This window comes from Alosa alosa, chromosome 16, assembly GCF_017589495.1.
Source record: "Alosa alosa isolate M-15738 ecotype Scorff River chromosome 16, AALO_Geno_1.1, whole genome shotgun sequence".
NCBI classification, from domain to species: domain Eukaryota; kingdom Metazoa; phylum Chordata; class Actinopteri; order Clupeiformes; family Clupeidae; genus Alosa; species Alosa alosa.
Genome location: NC_063204.1, coordinates 19,146,811 through 19,168,452, shown reverse-complemented (window position 1 = coordinate 19,168,452; position 21,642 = coordinate 19,146,811). Strand labels below are relative to the sequence as shown.

The window sequence follows — 21,642 nt, the reverse complement described above, 5'->3', positions numbered from 1 at the left end:
AAAAAGACAGAAAAATAGTCAAAGGTCCAAGGTTGTTTATGGCATGTGGGTAAGGCACGATTTGTCTGACAATCAGATTTTTGGAATATCATCGCTTATATACAGCCTGATCGACTGGGTTCAAATTTCTAAAATATTGCTAATGCCTTGGCACTATCGTCTTCGGAAGACCACTACTTTATTTTTAATGTAGACAATCTTGGATATCTTATAGTAGCCTAGTCATTACAGCCTGCATTCGAATCAGAATATGCACTGGGTCTCACAAGGAACTCTGAAATGGGCTACAACAGTCTCCAAGTCTTCGGTTGTTAAATTCAAGGTCAACTAAACGGTTTTAGACCTGTGTGCAATAAAGATGATGCTGGAGACAGTCGAAAGAGACAAAGAAAACTGATGACATTGTGTAGCAGGCTGTCGTCTTCCAACTGGATATTCTGTATTTGCTATAAAGGCAGTTTGAATGATAATTGCATTCAACATCTGGTGGTGGTGGTGGTGTTTTGGAGGGAGGGGGAGGGGGTAGGGGTGTTATCAGATATCCTCCGCTACAACCGCTTTTAGTTAAAAAATGAATGATGGACGGTAAAATTAGTCTTACCCTCCGATAACTCCAGCTCCAACTCAGCTAATCTGGCTCGCACCTCCAAAGGAAGGGGCAGCGCATCGCGGTCCGCCATTGTCCGTTTTAAAATCACTCTCGTCCTTTCTTCTTTCTCTCGCTCTCAACCAAGTCTTTCAACGCTGCCCTTTCTCCCCACCACAGAAGAACATAAGGGCAGAGGAGGTGGTCGTCCGAGCAAACCGTCGAGGAACAATAAATGCTTAGATATTTTTTCTTTCTCAGCGAAACCCCGCCATATCTGTGCGTCTCCTCTATTGGACTGTGCAGTAACGTCTTGAGTGCAATGCTGGGCTGTCAGTGCGTCGGTGTGGCTCGCCGTTCACAGCGGTGTTTGCGGCTCCTGCTTCTTTTACTGTCACCCTCGCATGACGCAAGGGGACGTGCGTTGTGCCATTACCAGACGAGGGCGCTACCACTTTCATGTGGCAGATTTGTTAGCCCTACTGTAGGCTACCCCATCCAACGGCTCCCTCCACGCCCCCACACGTGAGGGGTATTAACGGCACGGACAAGTCATTTCATTCGGACACAATCTGTTATAAAGGACAACATAGTCGAAATGCAGGCTGTGAATAACAACTAGTAGGCCTATGTGATTTCAGTTTTTATTCCAACTATTTATATTTAAAACAAAAACAATTGCACCATATTGAATTACTAAACATTTCTCATTTTACTGTAGGTTCCCAAATCTTGAAGACGCCTTCTAAACTTCTAATAGTATTCCAAAAATATGTTCAATCTATGGAATCTACCACGCAAGTGCCGCCCCCTTGTGGACACATTGGCTTTGTAGTGCCTCCTTAAGGACATCGAAGAGCACCAGGTTAAATGTTTAGTTGAAGGTCTTTCTGAAGATTTAAGGTACAGTAAGCGATGCTGGATGATGGATGCGTTTGCTTCTTTAGTAGATGCTTTTATCCAAAGCTATTATTCTATTACATGTCTTATTTATTATTCTATAACAATTCTATTATTTGAACCAAAGACCAAACCAAACACTAGAGGCAGCTCACTCCTTCCTTCAGTGAACCAATGTCCGGTTATTTTGTGTTTATAAATGCTTGAGGAACAGGCCGCAGCCGCATGGTTTGTTTCCAGTTCACACGGCTAGATCTATCCGTTCAGTAAGTCCGTTGCTTTTTTCTTTCCTTTTTTTGCCGTTTTCAGAGAATGGAGAGCTAGCATACAGTCAGGAGATAGTCGCTGAATGTTACAAAAAGTGTTGTTAGAAATCGCTTACGCACAGTCGATGATTGTAATCCTAATCATACACTTTTGGTCAAATTTAGTCATTTGTAGTGATCCGGTAAGTGTGCACTCCAACACACAGTACTGACTCTAAGGAAACAGTGGTTTTGTACGGAACCATAAAAAAATTCTAGCCAATCAACACCTTGCTTCAGAAGCAAATTGACTGTAATAACAAGGCTGGTAATCAATAACCTTTCCCCAAAAACAGGGAATACACCTTTAACTTATTTGCTAAGCAGCAAGACAAAATTCACACGGGAACGTCTGTGGCATCCAATTCAGCATTGACATTTATTTTGATACATCTTTTTTTTCCTCTTTTAAACCAATGTAAGGGTACCTCTTTAATATTTTTTTTCTTTTCAAATTATTTACATCTGTACAGACATCGTACACACATCTGAGTGCACATATTTAATACAGTATCAACTATTTGCATTTACAAAAAAGAAAAAGAAAATCAAAGAACTGAATAAACAGCCAAATGAGATTCTTCCATTTCTTCCTTCACTTAATCCCAAGTGTGCTCTGCTATTTGGAGTTCGAAAAAGACAGAAAAGAAAATAGAAACTGAGCAAGACAAGGTGACAGGCTATGTGAACTTTTTTTTTTTCTTTCTCCAAAAACCCTTGGGGTGGGGGGTATAAAGAAGGGATGAAAGCTAAAAGCTAAGAAAATAAAAATAAAAAACTCCAAGTGATTAGCTGAACAGTTAAGGCAAACGTCTTCTTTCAAGTTTAAATAAATTCAAGTTTTTAAATGGTAATTTCTTTTACATAGTGACCCTTTTCTGCACATTTTAAAAATAACTGCAAAGGGGCTGCTTAATTCAACCTTTGTATGGTTTCTCATAATAGGGCTTCAACCCTCCACTCCCCACCCCTTGCTTGAAATTTCAACCTTGTAGATCTGTGTGATTCATGTCACACAGCAAAAATGGCCAAACCTTGGTGTCTGTTAGCCCAAGAAGGAAAAGCAGGAAGATCAGAAGCGAGATGCACTGGATGAGAAGAAGGTCTTCAGAGCCCCCTTATTTGACAGGAAGACGTCCATTTGGAACCTGGCCGGTGGCGTTCTGTGGCCTGATATCGACTGAAGTTTGACTGGAACACAGCAACGAGAAGAGACCAACACTTGACAACAAGGCGAAGGGAAAATTAACGAAACCGATGGGTGACCACGGCCCACGAGAAGGGCGTGCTCACAAGCAGGATGGGGAACATGCAGAAGAAAGTGAAGGAAGAATGCCACTATGCACACAGTTTCTTTGCTTCTGTCAGAGTGAACACCTTCTAGTCCTGTGTGGATCGTTCGAAAATATTGGGTCGAGACGGACTAGTTAATGTAGGACATTAGGGTTTTTTTCTCCCTCCGTGGTATTTTTCCTAGGCTTCCCCCACGCCCAAAAACTTTGACAACACAAAAGAGGAAAACACAAACAAAAAAACACAACTTACAGAAGAAACAACCCATTAGCACCACGTCAGCATGAGTAAAAGACTTCAAGAGAACAGATGCCAGTTTCAACACAAGACAGAAAACAGGCTAGGCACATTAAACACACCCAAACTCCCACCCCACAAAACCCTGCTCTACCCTACCCTACCTGAGCCCTTAGCCCAAGCCCCCCTGAGGACTCATCAGTGTGCAGTTCTTTTGACTTCCACATAGAATTTTAAAAAAAAAAAGAAAGAAAAAAAAAAAAAAAAAAAAAAATACATAACAAAACTCAAGACAAAAATGTAAGGCTTCAATTAAAATTAGAAACCAAAAATTAGATACATCTTATAAAAAAAAAAAAAAAAAAAAAAAAAAAATAATCATACACAGGACAATGGAATACTTCTCACCAGCTACTGTACCACGCCAACACAAAGGATTCAAAAGGTATTACTGTGTGCTGGTGCATTGTTTTAGTTTTCCTTAAAAAAAGAAAAAAAAAAAAGCGAGCAAATTCTCCAGTGCTGATTTGTAAAACAAAAAAAAAAAAAACTGAGGGAAGATTATTTTTCCAGAATGTTTCAATCATGCAGAACATGGCTACAACACCTGCTTTCAAGGAAAATGTTGGACAAAAGTAAAAAAAAAAATTCTAAACCAGTGCTGCCTAACATCACCCTGGTTTAAAAAAAGGATTATATAAAATATATTTATAGAGATGTATAAAAGAAAAGTGTTCAGCACTAACCCAATTTCCACACTTCTACCACCAACACGTAGCTACATTAAAAAGCATTAGCTTCTTGCCAAACTACTCAGAGTACATACGTTCTATCTGTGCCAGTACTTAATTATCATTGTCCTTGAAAAGGAAAAAAAAAAAAAAAAAAAAAAAAAAATCAAGAGTAGAGAACATAAACACACACTCACACACACAAAAAGAAAATGCCTGCACCCACAAGTGCTTCTGCCTCCAAGCCCTGATTCCAGTGACAAGCCGTCATGTATGCACTTAGGGGGATTGGGATTGCAAAGCAGCAGGGTGGGGGTGGGGGGTGCAGGATAGAGAATTGTCACTAGTGAGAAATCAGTGGAGAGAGCAGAGATAGTCTGAAATCAGGGAGAATGTGCAGTATGTGTGTGCGTATTCATATGTTTGTGTGTATGCGCGCATGTCTCTGTGTAGGGGTTATTAATGTTACAGCCCTGACACACTGGGGAGAGCGGTGGTAGTGGGAGGGGGTGTTCTACTTCTCTCTTTTCCAGTCCTTGCAGGAATGGAGCTGGTGAGCCCCTTCAGGTGTGGTGCGCAGAGGAGGAGGAGGTTGCGGCCTCAGTGCCAAGTCTCTCTCCACCCTCTGGCTGGGGCCTCCACGCCTCACGGGGGCGCACGGCAGGAGGCTTGGCGTCCTTGCTCTTGGGCTCGCCCGACTCAGGGGCCCGGATGTCGTCCCCGGAGGCCGGCCGGGCCTCTTGGGGGGTTTGATGCGTGAGGGGAGCCTCCCTTATTCTCTGGCAGATCTCAGCATAGCTGGGCTTCCGTGGCTCCTGCTAACAGAAAACAGCTCACTGTTACTGCACAAGGAAGATGGCTGGGATCCAGAAAGATTCAAGGTGGGTTCAAATTAATAAAGGGTAATGGATGAGAACATTTGGGTTGCAGCAAATAATGCAGTCAGAAAATATAATGAAGCACATTTTGTTTTTCATACCCTCTATTCGCTAGTCCTCTAGTAGGGTGATTTTTAAATAAGCACTTGAACTGAACTTGCAACCAATGACACTGAATGCCCCGGCAGTGGTTCTGAAACTGTGGAATACGACCGTGGGAGCAGTCTGGTTGCCAAGCCCTAGGTAGTCCCCTACCCTTACCTTAGCTACTGCGGTCTGCGGAGTAGGAGTGGTCAGTGACGGGCCTGGTGCCGCCGTCTTATCTGCAGTTAGTGGCTTGTCTTTGGGCTTCTCCAGTGGAGCCTTCGGAGTGCTGCAGACAGAAGACGACAGCTCATTTGAACCCGATGTGCCAAGCGCATGAACAACAGGAACAAATGGTCATGTGTGGGATGTGTTTTTGATGGGTGGCTGAAGCTGGTTGCTGGCTGTGATGGGTGGGACTTACTCGTGGGAGCAGGCTGGAGATGGGGGCGGCTTAGCGTCCTGGACAGGCGGGGCCACAGCAGGTTGGGGTAGTTCTTTGGGAGACGCCAAAGCTACAGAACGGCTGCTGACCAGATCCTTACTCACGGGCTGGACCAAAATAAAGAACACAAAAACAAAAACCCAGTAAGGTACACAACGTTCACACCAACAGCCAATACACAAACCAAGACAAATTAAAAGAACATATAAAAGACCACAGTCCACGGGGTGTGGATTTGGGATACCTTGTCTGTCTTAGTGGTTCCAGTGACGATAGCGGACAGTCTGCTCTCGGCGGGGACTTCTGCCTTCACCTCAGGCTTGAGCTGGCCTGCGGCGCCAGGGAGGGGCGGAAAGCTGGACAGGCCCAGTTCAAAGCTGGGCGAGGGGGCGCGCTCTGGGCCAGGAGGAGGGGACTGCGTGGTGGATCGCTGTCCAAAACAAACACACCCAGAGTTTAGCCCAAGAGATGGGCGAGCAGCACACTAAAAACACTAAAATACTCGCTCCACAGTGACACCAGAGCAAAAGCCTCACAAATAGAAGACACACACTTACTGTAAACTTGTCATCCCGTCTCTTTCTATTGCCATACACATTTTTCCTTTGAGAAAAGAAAAGAGCAAAATGTGAGCAAAAACTAAAACAGATATTAGAGTGATTACACAGCTCTACAAGGTCATAATCATAATATCCTTTAAAGCTGCAGTTGGCAAGTCTGACAGATTGAAGGGAATTTTGAATGTTTGCAGTCTCATGCCCCTCCCCCACTACCACCGAGCACCCCCTCATCGAGTCTGTGCTCATCAGTGCGCACCAGACTGTGATTGACAGTCAGATCTCACACAGCCCTGCTCTGATTGGACCAGAAGAACCGGGAAATAACAGGCTCTAGGTGGAGGTAGAAGTGCGGGTTTTTTCTAAAACCTGCTGATTTATGTTGTTCTGTTGGAGCAGTGTTGGCTTCATTGAATATGATCAAAAAAATCTTGCCAACTGCAGCTTTAAGGGGAACATGTCCCTCCCAAAATTCAACTATGCTCAAAATGCCCCCCCATATTAAGACATAAATTGTTATGAATTATGTTGTTAAATAAATTATGATCGTTATAAATTAGTACAATAGCCCATCACTCACCGCTGTCTGAAATAATCACATGCAGATGTAATCACAAACAACTGTTAACTAGATACATTCTATATGTAACAAGCCAACAGCCCATAGCATAGTGTTGTAATGTTGTAACACCATACCAATACTAACACAGGATGTGGCTGGAACAGTAACGTTAACATGGAACTATCAGTCAACTATAATGTTAGTCATCAGGGGCAGCCCTGGCCCACTGGTTAGCACTCTGGACTTGTAACCGGAGGGTTGCCGTTTCAATCCCCGACCAGTGGGGTCTTGGCTGAAGTGCCCTTTGAGCAAGGCACCTAACCCCTCACTGCTCCCTCGGCGCGCCGTTGAAGCAGGCAGCTCACTGCACGGGATTAGTGTGTGCTTCACCTCACTGTGTGCTGTTTGTGTTTCACTAATTCACCGATTGGGTTAAATGCAGAGACCAAATTTCCCTCACGGGATCAAAAAAGTATATATACTATATATATCAGGAAAGTATTCCTGACCTGAACATCATGGAAAAAAATTACTAGGTACTATTCAGGTTTGCAGAATTAACTTGAATTCAACAGTTTAACAAATTAGCGTAGCGTGGTTATGATGAACCTGATTTAAGCACAATTTAGTACAACCTGGAAAATCATTGTGTGGTGGTCAATGTTGATATTGTGGTGGGCCGCCACAAATAAGTCAATGTATGGGAAACACTGGCAGGGATAGTAGGTGGCATGGGGCATGGGGCATAGGTGGCATGGGGTGAGCGAGGAAAAGAGTGAATATTTCTATTAGTTACTGCAATTCAAAATTGACCGAGTTAAAATTATGTCATAGCTTAGTCTAGGGTGCAGTTGTTTTGGTTTGAATACTGATTGCATGTCAACATGGAGCCATGGTAATATAGCCAAACGTCAGCCTACCCACAAGGACAAAATTAGAAGAAAGCAGAGCAAACATGCAAATGTTGCATGCCCAAATGTTTTTAAATAAAAAGACTACAATTAGCTTAACTTAGGCATCATTGTATGACTTATATTCCAATAACAATGCATATGGAGTTATGTACATATTATAGTTATGGTTGTAATTTATTAATCCCTAATACACGCCATTACTAATTACTAATGCTTAGATTAAAAGCATTAAAAAGAAAACAAACATTTCGCCCCATACACCCCAATTGAATGATGGACGAAGTGCAAAGTCTTAAGTTTACCTAAAGCTAATTTAAAGGGACACAAGGCAACGTTTTTGTGTTAATTAATCATCTTCGTGGGGTATATGGTTAAATGACTCATTTACGGAATTAATGAAGGCTCTCGCCCCCTACTGCCTGTAGGAAGAATATCCCACTTGCAAGTTTGGTGTATCCTACCCACCGGCCCGAAGCAGGATCAATTTACAGCAGAGGCAGGCTAAGCAAACGCTTAGAGATTATTTGCAAATGTGTGTATAATGGCAGAGCGGTGAAGAAGCAGCAAAACCCTTGACTGAAGACGAAAGAAAAGGAAAAGGGCTTTAGACCGACCGGGGGGAGTTTTCAGAGAGAGAAAAACAATCAGGCTTGCCTGGTGTCCCTTTAACAACTAGGCTAAATCAATTTACTAACACCATGTTAGGCTTAAGACCTTAAAGGGATACTCCACCATTTGGGGAAATACACTCATTTTCCACCTCCCCTCAAGTTAACAATTGAGTTTTACTTTTCTCCAGCCGTTCTCGGAGTCAGGCGATACCACTTTTAGCTCCAGCCTAAACGTGGCGATTTTTTAGACTGATTTGACCTGGAACTATACTTTCATTCCAGCGTAATAATCTGCTGCAGCTCAAACTTGTAAGTTATAGCCTACGGGGACTATTTTCAGGTGCTGCGTGATATCACTGTGCTGCTGCGCCCATGGTACGTTCGCAACATTCCTTAGTTATAGCTGTAGTTATGATGCCATTAAGCCTCTAATTTTATTAATCTAATGTTACTGTTAGAAAAGAACACTTTACAGTGTATAGTTAAGGATACCCCAAAAAAAGAGTTTCATGATGGACAGAACAATAATTTGTTGGGCAGTTAAAATCTCAAGAAGTGGTTACCTGCCACGCCAGCGCTGATGGAAGAGTTTGCCCCGTTAGGCTCCATGCGTCCACTGCCAACCTGCTCCCGGCGGGGGTGGGGGAGGCCAGTGGGCATGCGCGTGCGGCCAGGGCCCAGGGGGTGGGGTGGAGGAGCGCGGGCCCCGTTGGCCACGCGGTCTGCAGGGAAACTGGGGAAGGGGGGAGGGTTGTCTAGGATCCCTACACCTCTGTCCAGACCCAGGGTGTTTGATCGCACATGGGGTTTGTTGTGGTTTCTGCCCAAGGAGATGGATAGAGACAAACTATGAATGAACACAAATAAGACCAGTTTAAAAATAAATCAATAGAATTTAAAAAACACATCAGGGGCCTCATGTGCAAAGCTTGGGGCAATGCAGCGCAACAACATTAGTTTATCACGAGTCTAGGGCTTTATTTGCACAGCATATTGCGAAATGTGGTCTATTAAAAACACTTCAAAGTAGGTTTCTAGTAAATGGGCATGCAACATGCGCAAATACTACTAAGCTATACAACAGCCTACATCTATAATGAGAACTGTAGTCAGAGGAGATCAAGAATTAAAAGGAAATGTGAAACCTATTTAGAGACAGCGCCTACCGGTATATTTAGTTCCACGATTGTTGATGACTGGCTTATCAAACATTTCCGGTTTTAAATCTGTGATGAATGGGGTCGGTTTCACGCATTTACCCATGCCTTAAACATTCACCAGGTGTTTTCACTTCATATCTCCGATAGTTTTAATTAAAAAAAATACATATGGGACAAGATCATCCAAGTGAATAGCTAAAGCCTGACTAATAAGCACGAATTGAAGCCATTTCTCTTAGTGGGATTGACTGCATACGCTACTTTGACTTTCCGAGTAAGCATTTGCATTGTTCACAGTTGTGTGCAAATTATAGGCATATGATCTAGTAATCATAATGTTGTGGCAAGGTGGCCTGGATCAACTTTGTTTATTCTACTTCGGGTGTGCGATGCGTGGTCTCTTACTTGGGACACAATTGATTCAATGACTTTTTAATTAATGCAGTTATTTTGTAATGGTCCAAATGCCCACCAAACCCCATTATACAAACCCTGTCACCTACTTGTAGACTAGCCAATGAATCTGCCACGGTGTCTGACCCTAGTAGCCACTGTCACGCTCTGCCACAACGTGCTCTGCCCATCTCTTGCCATTTCGTAGGATAAGAGCATTTCTACCTCACATTCACTGGAAATAAACTTTATTTTTTAAATTTGATTATTTCAATTATTACATTTTGGAGCAGGTACGGATGGATCCACAAATGAGTTTTCATTCTTATTAATATTGCGGGATAGGCCATTTTGTCTTCGCGGAGGTCTGCGCTCTCGAGTGGCCTTCTACTTAGTGTGATTAAGGGAGGAGAGGGGGTGGAGTGTAATGCTCATGCATGTGCGCTTAATTTCATGTTAATTGGGATGTACAAAGAAAAGCGTGGATTGCTGCGTATGCAGTTTCATACATCTACATTTGTTTTTGCGTGCGGTACTTTCCAGGTTTTAGTAGGAATTCCACAGAAGTCTTTCTACATGAGGCCCCAGGAGAGGATTGTTCAGATGGCAGAACAGCGGTACCTGTTTCTCGGGGCGTACGGTCTTATATTAAGAGGGGATGTAGCGGATTTGAAGTTCGGGGACCCTGGAAAGCCATTGATGAAGCTTGGGTTTGGAAATGGAGCCACCTGCTGCATACAAACAGAAAGTCTAAATTAGAGAAATCAACAGCACAACACCAACAAAAAGAGGGGGAAAAAAACGAAGTATTTGCTGTTGAAGTAATGGTGCAAATACCGCGCACTCACCATGGTGGGATCCAAGTAGCCTTGTGTTGTAGACCAGCCTTGAGGGGCCACCAGTCTGTAGAGAGGAGGAAACTGTTGCTGTGCTCCATAGATGGGGGGCATGTAGTAGGACTGGTAGCGCTGCTGGACGTTAGCAGGCACCTCGACCGGCCGGTAGCCGTTCTTTGGCGCAAATGTGTTGATGGCAATGGCTTTGGCCTTTATGCGGGCCTACACAAGACAGAGGAAGAGAACTATATCAGTCAAACATGCACTCTAAATGACAACACGGCTGAGCTGTCAAAACACACAAACAAGAAAGACATTTGGCTGGCTGAACAGTTACCTTGACTGGTTTTCCTTGAAAGGTTTTCACTTCCTCTCGAAGGTACTGGTATGCCTAAAGTAGCAAACATACAAGATATTGATTTATCTACTGGAACAAAATATGAATTGGATAAAAAATTCTGGCGATCCGATACACATCTGGATACATGGGTTATGATTCAATGTATTGCAATATATTTCAATACTCTGCAAAAGGCAATATATTGCAATTTTTAAGTCTAATTTTCGAAAAACTGATCATATAAAGAAGACACTTACCTGTTGTGCATCTGCCTCAGATTCAAAGGTGATGAACCAGTTGTCATTGTAGGCAAACTCACAGTTGATAAACTTGGGTAAGTTCTCACTCTTAAAGAGCGCTTCGACTTCCTGTGAGACCAAAACTGTAGCATCAGCAGACGCAAACTCAGACTGACAAATTACAGGCTTGCCACAGTAATGTTTTTTTGTTTAAGGAAGAGAAAATCCAGTCGGGAAATGACAGACAGACACAGACAGACAAAGATAGACAGACGCTTGCCTCCACTGGAGTGGCCTCAGGGACCTCCCTCAGGATGACGATACAGCGGTTCTGATTGGGCCGCACCTTCTCACCACACGTATCCACCTGGACCAGAGGCAGCGCTGGAGGGGGTTGCAACAAAAAAAAAAAAAAAAAAAAAAAAAAAACATTGAAAAAGCAAAGAAACCAACACAAAGCAGAGGTTTTCATTTACCAAACCTACTTATAATAGGTCAGAGTACTTGGCCACCAAGGTTGAACAATGCTTACATTTTAGAATGTCAGAGATGAGCTCCACGTCAGTGCTGAGCTTCTTGATTTGGTCCAGATTGGCCACTGTGACGATTGGCACGTACTGGTCACTGTCCATCTGAGAGATGAGGTACATGTCATTGGCGAGGTTCTCCCTGAAAGAGACAATTAAGCAAACAAACAAATTTAACAAACAGGCCAAAGAGTCGCCAGCCACTTTCAGTGCCCTCACAAAAAACATTCTGCTCCCTCCCTCCCACCCAAGGTCCACCCCAAACACATTCTTTAGCTCTCAAAAACAAAGATTGGGGTTGAACAAAAACACTCCCACAACAGCAAATTGAAGTCCCACACAGGCATTTGCTGCTACACAAGCACAAGAAGCTGTACAAACAAAAGACTCTTTGCTGCGCAAGAGCCTTGCTTAAAACACCACAAAACAATTAAGGCAGAGTCTCAATGGGGATTACGACACTTCAATGGCAAAACAGTTAGGTGCCAGTTTTTGGGTTGCACAATTCAAACCATCTTGATAACAGCAATGCCATAACGGGAAACAAAAACACGTCTTATCAACATAAATTCAAAATGTTTTTTTTTTGTTATTGATAAACAGATTAATATAAATAATGATATACAGAAACCAAATCATATCCAGTTTCAGGTTCTTAAGATTGGATGATTATTACATATAGCAGTTTAACTGCAACAAAAGTAGTCACATTACACTAGAATCTGGTAACATATGTTGGGGAAACTTAAAACACCTGCTGTAAGGCTTTTTTCCCCCTTTTAAACTTTTTCTGCGAGATAATGGACAAATCAAAAGCACCAACAAGATTCAACTCCAAAGCTAGTGAGGTCTACTCTTCTTAGAAAGAATCAAACTAAAAACATTGACAAGACTAATTCACTTTTACACACAGGATAGTGTTTAGTCAACATTTAACACCATATAACTGAGTTGTTTGCATCAGGGAAACTACCCCACGTCACAGTAATGACCCCTTCACAACGTCACCAGCTAAAAATAAGAGGCCTTATCATACAATGATAAGTCAGGTATGTTAGATCCTTTACCCACAACCAGACAAGATGTAGAGGATATTTCATCTTATTGTCTGCCAAAATTATTTAGGACAAACATGTCTGCCAAATACCATAAAAATAAAATATATTTTGGTTTGAGTTCAAGTGAAATCAGGAGAATTGAATCCCAATTATTGCAACTACAGTGATTAATCAGGGAAACTGGGATTGCATTGACAATGTCAGCTGAATTCCTGGACAGTTAAGCAGGAATTCTGGTAGTGTTAGTTTTCTGACTGAAATGGGTCTCAGGAGGAACATATTATCAGTAGTTATTTCCACTCACCGTGAAAGGCAGAACTCCAGCGTGGCCTTCAGTTTCTCCCGGAGATCCTCAGACTGGCTGGAGGGGTCAATCTCACTCCCACCTTTTCAGGTAGAACATAGAAGGCACAGTGCTGAATTTCAACATACTGTACACAACCACATTTAAAAGTGCACAATAAAGAGGTGTGTACATTTACCTTACATCTAATATTACATATTATTTCTACTCCAACAACATGAAAAAGTTTTTCATTCTAAAAACATTCAATGTGTAAGATGTTGCCATGTCCAAACTGTAGCCTGTACCTGCCAGGTTGAGCTGCTGTTTCGAGTCTTTGGCAGCACTCTCCATGTCCACGGGCTTGGCCGGTGTTGTCAGGGTGGCATCCATGGAGACTGTTGCATGCTGATGCTCACAGCTGGTTTCGTACCCTGGTGATTAAATCATATTACCTTCATGGTGATGCAATTAAAGGACCACAACTCATGCAAAGTGAAATTCTTTAAATACACATTATTTCATATTGAATGAGAACATAAGATAAGCTTGAAGATTTAAAATGGTTAACATGGAAACTGCATAGCCATCATTAATTCTTAAAATGATATAATTTCCATGTGCACCCATCAACAAATAATATGTTACATCCTTGCACAAATACAGTACACTGTTAGAAAATACTATGGTTTACCTTCTGTCACAGAGTCTGCTGGGCCGTTAGTTGTATCCGGCCATGACTGCAAGGTGTCCGAGTAGGCTGTTCCAGAGGCCTCCAGGTTAGGAACATGATTGGCCCATGCTTTTGCATTCGGGTTAAGGTCCGACACCTTGGCAGACTCCTAAATTGACAAGATACAAGAATTTGATTAGTTCTAACTTCCACATCAAATGACAATGTATAACAATACACGCAATAACAACTTTACATACATTGCCAATTCATAAGAAATTTGCGCCCATGATGGCATGGCACCCTTTTGACAACTTGCACCTGCATGCATGGTATTGTACAAACACATGTGATAGTCCTCCCTAATACTATTTCCCTTTATAATACTGATTTACATATAGCATCTAAAGCCACGATTATCTGCCAATGCTATCTGCTTATACTTACAAGTTCATCATAAGCACTCTGCCAGTCCCAAAGACAAGTACCATCAAGAGCCAAAAGGCTATATGAATGGGCTGCCATGAATGCCTGGAAATTCTTTAGTTCATCCTCAGTGGTTTCTTCACCATCTTCACCTAGGGGCGTGTTAGAGAAGTCACGTTCCCAAGCAGTCTCTACAACATATCCTGACGCTGGATCGGAGCAGGGTGTTATCTGATTCTCCTGAGACCACACTGGAAGGTACTGGCTAGGATTAGCATCTTCGTTGAAATCACATTTTTCAAGCAGGTTGCAGACCAAGTTGAGCATTCCTTGCTCACCTTCCGATTCATCAGTGCTGGTTGCAGTCTCTGGAGGGACTGCAAATGCATCCCCATTTAGTAAGTGAATCTCATAAGATGGCGTAGTGGCATTCGCATCCACTTGGTCTGGCTCCACATCTGAAACAAATGGCTGACTAAAGTCACTGGTTGTGATTTCTCGCTCCAAAGCCACACTGACCTCAGATTCCGTTTGCATTCCGACTCCACGAGCACCAAACAACGTGCCACACATGCCAAGTAGGGGCCCTTTAAATATGTCAGTTGTACAGCTTTTGCCTGTGGTATTCTCATCAATGGCAGCTGGCCACTGTTCATCATGTTGGAGGGGCTGGCTTATGCAACTCAAAGGAAGTGTTCGGTGCTCAACTACTTCTCCTTCCCCTGAATATAACAGACCTGGATGATTCAGCAGCTCACATTGTTGTACCTGACTCATTTCAACCAGGGAGTTTGACATGGTGACAGACAATGGGGACCTAGTGTCAGAGAGACAAAAACTGTTCTCAGGAAAACTGTCTATGGCAACTGGTGATTCTGGCATGTCAGACATTGACAAGGTACACTGGCCTTCAGGGGTCATGTCAAGGTTTCTTTCTTCATCATCTCTACAATGGTTCATCTGCATGCTTTTTGAAAAGTCTTCTGATAACAGGTTATCCAGTACCAGCACCTGTGGTGGTTCTGATGCTACACTCTTGAGATCCAAAACACTCAGATGACCTAGTTTCAGGTCCATTGGCTCACCAGGTTCTGTACACAGACTTGCGGGCGTCACAAATTTGTCCCTCTCTGTAGATTCCCCAGTACTATTAGGTTTGCACTGGTAGTTAGGCTGCATGCATTTCTGTTCAGAAAGCTGGTCACCAGTACTACAGTCCACTATAGAATTTCCCATAATTGAGGTGTCCTCTGCATGGATCAAACACATATTGCTCAGCTGAGAGACATCTGCAGGATGGACAGAAGAATGGTTGACCTGTTCCAGGAGAGGACATTTTTTCTTGACTGCAGGAATGAGAGGTTCATCCATTCCTTCAAGTTGTGAGGAACAATGGGAAAGGTCACCAAAATCTTCACATTTGACATTAATGCCAAGTTCAGAATGTTGTTCTTCCACTACAATTTTCTCAACCGAATTAGGGACAGAGGTGGGAATGGCATTGTCTATTCCTTCATCACAACCAGAGTTTTCTGAAGTTTCATCACTTTCAGTACCTACAATGGGATTATGTGAAATCGATTCCAGCAGTTCATCGCAAGGCAAACTTTGTGAATTCACAGGATTTTTCTGAGAATGAGAGGGGCCTAGGTCAATGCCTTCACTAGAAATCTCTGGTGTGACAGTAGGCACGGCATTATCTATTCCTTCATCAGAACCAACAGAGTTTTCTAACGTTTCCTCACTTTCAGTACCTACAAAAGGATTGTGTGGATGTGATTCCAGTAGATCACCACAAAGCAGACTTTGCGAATTCACAGGATTTTCCAGAAATAGACAGGGGCCTATGTCAATGCATGCACTAGACATCTCTGGTGTAACAGATGCACACTGTCTGTCAGTATTTTCGTACTGTTTAAGTTTTACACTTATATGCTCCTCAGTGGCATCACCTCTAACATCCAAATTGCTATGTTCTAATGCTTCTTTACATTCAGTACTTCCAACGGGATTATGTGAACTTGATTCCTGTAGTTCATCGCAAGGCAAACTTTGTGAATTCACAGGATTTTCCTGAGAATGAGAGAGGCCTATGTCAATGCATTCACTAGAAATTTCTGGTGCGACGCATTCACACTGGCTATCAGAATTTTCATACTGTTTAAGTTTTAAGCTTATTAGCTCCTCAATGGCATCATTTCTAAGGTCTAAATTGTCATTTGCACTCTCTGCTTCGGCCAATTGGTTGTGAGCTGGGTCACTTTCTTCAATGCATACATGTACATTTTTGGTGCCTTCTGTAAAGCAGCCAAATGCATGGCGATTAGTTTCTTCATTAGGTGACTCTCTGGCCACAAAAGATGGCATGTTTGTCATACACTCAACAACAGAGCTTGTGTTTGTGGAGTCATTTTCAATTTGTTTAACAGACATCTGAGACACAATTCCTGAGATCTGCAAATCAGGTTCTGGAACGAGCCCATGCAAACCAGCAAAATCATTATCACAAAGAAGCTCCAAGTTCTTATCCTTGTTGGAAGTAGAGACCCTGAGGCTGCAAGACTGCAGCATGTCACCACATTCAGAAGAAGCTCCAGTTGTATCTGTATTCAAAGCCAGCCTTGAGCCTTCGAGGTTAACATCAACATCATCCTCCAACTCAGACTCCACCTTTAAATGGCACGGCATTTCTGAGCGGAGATCTCTCTGTGCGGCTTCGGGCATGTGTGCCGTGCGTTCACTGTCCAGCTGCAAACTTAACTCAGGAGTGCACTGTGGCTGCTGTGCATGCTTGTTACTGGACACCTCATAAACACTAGTCGAGGCGTGCTGGTTTACAAGATGGCCCCTGCTGTGCTCCGCCACTGGCCATGACTCTTCTCCACCCAACTCACATGAAGACATCTGCCCCTTCCCTTCCAGCAAATCAGGGGAGGCATCTTCTGTAACCTCCATGAGAGCACCAGTAGGACATCCATCAGGGAGTAACTCAAGATGGTCTTTTACCTCTGGCTGGTCAGCAAGCACTTCATTCTGAGTGTCCTGATAGGGAAATGGGTCCACATCTTCAACAACTGAAAGTTTACATACAGATTCTTTGGAAACAAATGTCTGAAGGAGATCAGGGAGAGCTGGATCATCATTGTGAGATACAGACAGAAATGGTACACTTTTGGAAGATGGAGTAACTGAAGTCGCTACAAGCTCTTGGGAGAATTGTTGGCAATCCAAAGATACAGATTCTTTGACTGGACAAGACACAAAAAACTCTACAGCAGAGGGTGATGTCTCACCACCCACTGTTATGGTTACTGGTGTTCTATCCATTTCTCTTGCAGTCTGGGCATGGGTCGCTACAACCTGCCCACACTCACCTTCCAGGTCATCCGCATCAATAGTACAAATACTATAGAAGCTTTGTGTTCGCGTTTTAAAACCTTGTTCTAAGGCAACACCAGCATCCAAACTACTATCTCCACCGTTGCACTTCTCTATAATATCAGAGGCTTTACGCTGATATGAGATATACGCACCAACTGTGGAATCATTTGCTGATTTTCCTATTCCCATTTCATGAGCTTCAGTTTTAACCTGACAAACATCCTCTGATGCACCATCCTTATCCAGTGACTCAACAAAGGCATCCTGTGAATTGACTTTATCAAAGTTAAGAGCGCCAGTGGAAGGTGATTGCCCAGGTAATGTTTTGAAGCTTGTCTCAGGCATATATAAACTCCCAGATTGTGTACCCTCCTTGAACCAGTTTGCCCTCATAACAGCATTTTCAGCGATTTTCCTTTTTACAGAGTTTGACATAACTCTCTCTGTACACGACTTGATCTGTGGTCGAATTAATTTGATATCCGTGGCCGTTTTCTCCAAGTTTCTATCTCTTGATCCAGTATTTCGTCTTTCATCAGTGGACCTAGGTTTATTGAGAGAGGATTCACACACAACAGATTCGGTCCAAAGTAAACTCCCATTCTGTACACTGCTGCTGCATTTCTCAATTGGACTGAGTCTCGTGGACAAGGCTGCCTTGGTAATGCTGCTAGTAGTATCCACAGGGATGAGCTTGTTCCCATTTTCAGAGAGCTTCACGTCAGCCAGACCTTCCATAGCATGTGCATGTTCCCTCGTTCCTTCCTTAATAGGGGAGCCTTCAGGCACAGTCCACTGAAGAAGACCAGTCCTCTCACTGACTATGTTTGGATTAACTTCTTTACTAAAACAGCAGCCCATTATACAACTACTAGAGAAAAAAATAACACTCTTTCGAAGAAACTAGTAAAAATTGGAAAGCGAAACTCCGCTCACTAGCTTCACCGAGAGAGAGCATGAGAGAGAAAGGCAGTCGGTGCTCAAGTTCCCCCTCCCCTTCCCTAAAATAGCACATTTAAATTTGTGCAGGGGGGTTCACATGGTCCTGTCACTCAAAAAATAAAGTCCCAACCCCCATGTGGGATTGTGTGGTGGGCAGACACACACTCTGCATGAATGGGATCAGCAAACTGGCAGTGTGCCATGGCCCTGAAACATGAATATTCCTTTTCACAAACCCTGTTACCAAATCACCAGACTAAAATCTGTGATAACTTGGCAACATCAAATCTTCTTTAGATTGGCCTCAGGTAAGACTAAATAATACATGAGGAAGTCATGGTCATACTGTACCAGAAGGGGGATGTCTTCCTTGGCTTCCTGTGCTTGCTGCACCTGGGGTTCCGCTATAACTTTTGCTTCCTGGTCCGAAGTCATGAGCTGTCCAGATCCTGGCTCCTTGCGGAGGACACTCTGGGAGACCAAGGAAGCTTTGAAGGAAAACAAAGTTGTTACACACGTGTGTGTGTGTGTGTGTGTGAGTGTGTGTATGTGGGGGGGGGGGGGTTCTACTATACTTACAAATAAATAGCAGGATTTACAGTACAAAAAATACGATTATCTAACCATTACAAAACTATTCTTTCTATCTTCTTGCAAAATATATGTGCTTAGACATCTTAACACATGAAACATGATTGAGCACAATCAAATTGACATCAGTTTTCTTCTTTTAAAGTACAGTTTTTCTATTCATTTAATTGTGTGAGTGGATATTCCAATTCACTTTGCAGTAGTCCAACATGTAAAACAATGTACAAAAATGTTCAAAAAAATAAATAAACAAAATAATTAAACAAACAGAAGGGTTCAAAGCACCGGGTGCTCTAAGGGGCACCCTATGGGGTGTGGCCATCGTGTCATTCCACTTAAATGCATGCACCATACATGCAACTGTCTGGTAGTCAATAAATGATTTTGCATTAAGATGGTGAAACTATGACAGAATTAGTTCACTTTTCAACCTAACAGGAATCTTCACATATTGAAAAATGTTTAAAGTGAAAGAAAAAGTGGAAAATTGAGTTTTCGTAATCCCACTCTAGATTGTAAAACAACGATTGGCATTGCTTCTTCGAGGCAACTGGCTAACGTAATCTAGGTTGGACTAATGTTTTTCAACAACCAAGAGCCTACGCTACATCCTAACAGTTTGCCATTAATGTCATTTTTATACTAATAAGGTAACGATATCTAGCATGGCTGCCATGAGGAAATGTTAGATCAAGCTAGCCAATGTTGCCTGATAGGGTAGCAAGGTTAACGTTAGCTAGCTAGGAAGCTAGCAATCAAATTATGATGCATGAAATGTAGACGTCCATACAGTTTGTCAACTAACATCAAGTAAATAAGTAATTTAACAATATGTTAATTATGGATTTTGCATGTGCTAGACTATTTATAAACTTAGCTCAACTAAGATGACATGGTGGCTAAGATGACATTACAGCTGTCGCACAGAGCAACGTTAGTTAAAACACTCACAAGCTAACATTGGTTATCCTGGCTAGCCAAGTATCTCTGACGTTTGTCAACCAGCGCTTTAATAAAACATTCTGTAAACTAGCCATCAAGAAAGCTAAAATAACGTTAACGTTATAGCGCATTGTACTTGTGACTAATGGAATAGGGATACTCACAATAAACCAAACAAACACCCCCAAGATAACGTTATCGGCTATCTATAGCTAGCCACGATACCTGTTGGCTACCACTGCTAGCTAGTCAGTTCAAAAAACAAACTTGATAGTTTATGGTAACTTACTAATGTCCACTTAATAAGGAGACCGGACTGTGCCGCCAGCAACCAAACTGTAAGTTACCGAACTGTCTATAAACTTACTGTTGATTATGTTTTACGTTAGCTGCGGCTACAAACACGCCAGACAATGAGAGCTGGCCTTCACAGGGTTTACCATCCTGGACTCCTAATCTAGTATTACGTCGAGGATCTATGATAGCTTGCTAGCGATATCTTATTAAAGCTGGCTACATAGGTATCTGTTAGCATGCTAACGTTAGTTGGCTAGTGTAAGCTAATGGCAAACGCCACAGCAACAACAAAAGCTAGCCAATATTGCTTGCGTTCAACATATGCCATCGAGTAACTTAGCACGCGTTCCCAGATGATTGCAAGTTTACTTGTTAACATGGTGATTTAAACAGCGTACACAATACAGACGTTTTCCGAAACACCGTCAACTGCCATTTCACTCTGATATTAGGATGGAAGACGTAATGTTAGTAGGCGACTCACCTGCCAGCTTTATCTCCACACGAGTGACTGTTTTGGGCCGCGTCGCTGGCTTCAGACAACTCGTCAAGTCAACCCGTTTCTCAAGATAACATTGCGAAACGGATAATCACAACCACGGAAATAACTGAATAAGACGTTACAAAGGCTAACTATAGTGTTTTGACAGTTGGATATCTTAAAACTATTTACTAGTTTAATTCATTTTAGACTACAACAAACACTCCTTCAACAAAACACGTCGCTACCACAAGCTTGCTAGCTACAAGTACAGCTAGCTTACTCGGTTACAGTGTCCGAGATGTTATTCTTCGAATTCGAGTAGCAATGTCAGTGGTGGTTGTATAGAAAGCACGAGATGCAGAACGTCTGGACTGTTCCTGGCTAAATCTCCATCTCAGGAGAGATCAAGCTAGACAGCATTATATCGAAAGCAAGTCCGTAATGCATCACCCATATCTTCAGATTCGCAATGCAACCATTACACTCGCAGCCAAACGAGTCAGCGAACTCCCGCCTCATTTTACTGCAGGATTTTTTCGGTTGGTCGAAATGAATTACGGCAAGCCGAATAGTCCATAAATACACGATACGAGCAATGACAGAGAATAACTTTTTTCTTACCAACGCCAACGTTTGTCGAGCTTGTTGGTTTCCTTTTCTTAATTTACTTTCTCCACATGTAATCTACTTAAAAGTATCTCAATGTCTGCGATGTACCTGAATTAATGTGAGATTCCCAAAATAACTGCACGTCTATGAATAATACCTGCAAGGACCGCAACGATAACGAACCAATGGAATTATATTTTAATTATACTTCCAAAACAATGTTTGCATATCTGAAGTTAGACCACCCCTTTGGATCGTTACTGAAATTGGGAATTGACATTTTTGGATTATTATTATTACAGTATTTTTGTCCCAGGACGTGAATGAGATCTGATCAACTCATCCTTAACAGTGCTAC

General features: G+C 42.5%; 2 protein-coding genes across 2 annotated transcripts in view; both read right to left on the bottom strand.

Annotated features, from left to right (window-relative positions):
* Positions 1-989, bottom strand: part of LOC125309920 (disco-interacting protein 2 homolog C-like) — an 87,832-nt gene extending 86,843 nt beyond the window's left edge. Inside the window, 1 exon segment of the mRNA XM_048267036.1 lies at positions 602-989. Within this exon segment, the coding sequence (XP_048122993.1) occupies positions 602-680 (79 nt within the window). The 5' untranslated portion in view covers positions 681-989.
* Positions 990-4,570: 3,581 nt separating this feature from the next.
* On the bottom strand, positions 4,571-21,281 carry larp4b (La ribonucleoprotein 4B). The gene is made up of 17 exons (XM_048266383.1): positions 20,676-21,281; positions 18,713-18,849; positions 13,634-13,781; positions 13,248-13,373; positions 12,961-13,042; positions 11,604-11,740; positions 11,352-11,455; positions 11,090-11,200; positions 10,830-10,883; positions 10,505-10,714; positions 10,278-10,384; positions 8,670-8,923; positions 6,017-6,063; positions 5,704-5,889; positions 5,439-5,566; positions 5,192-5,303; positions 4,571-4,870 (listed from the first exon to the last, which is right to left on the bottom strand). Exons 2-17 carry the CDS (start codon positions 18,794-18,796, stop codon positions 4,616-4,618), a joined length of 2,145 nt encoding a protein of 714 aa, XP_048122340.1. The 5' UTR covers positions 18,797-18,849; positions 20,676-21,281; the 3' UTR covers positions 4,571-4,615.
* Between the last annotated feature and the right edge of the window lie 361 nt (positions 21,282-21,642).

Coding starts and splice junctions, on each gene's coding strand:
- larp4b (XM_048266383.1), bottom strand. CDS start 18,796: ATGACTTCGGACCAGGAAGCAAAAGTTATAGCGGAACCCCAGGTGCAG. Junction 10,385..10,504: donor GCTACTTGGATCCCACCATG/GTGAGTGCGCGG, acceptor TGTATGCAGCAG/GTGGCTCCATTTCCAAACCC. Junction 5,567..5,703: donor GAACCACTAAGACAGACAAG/GTATCCCAAATC, acceptor ATTTTGGTCCAG/CCCGTGAGTAAGGATCTGGT.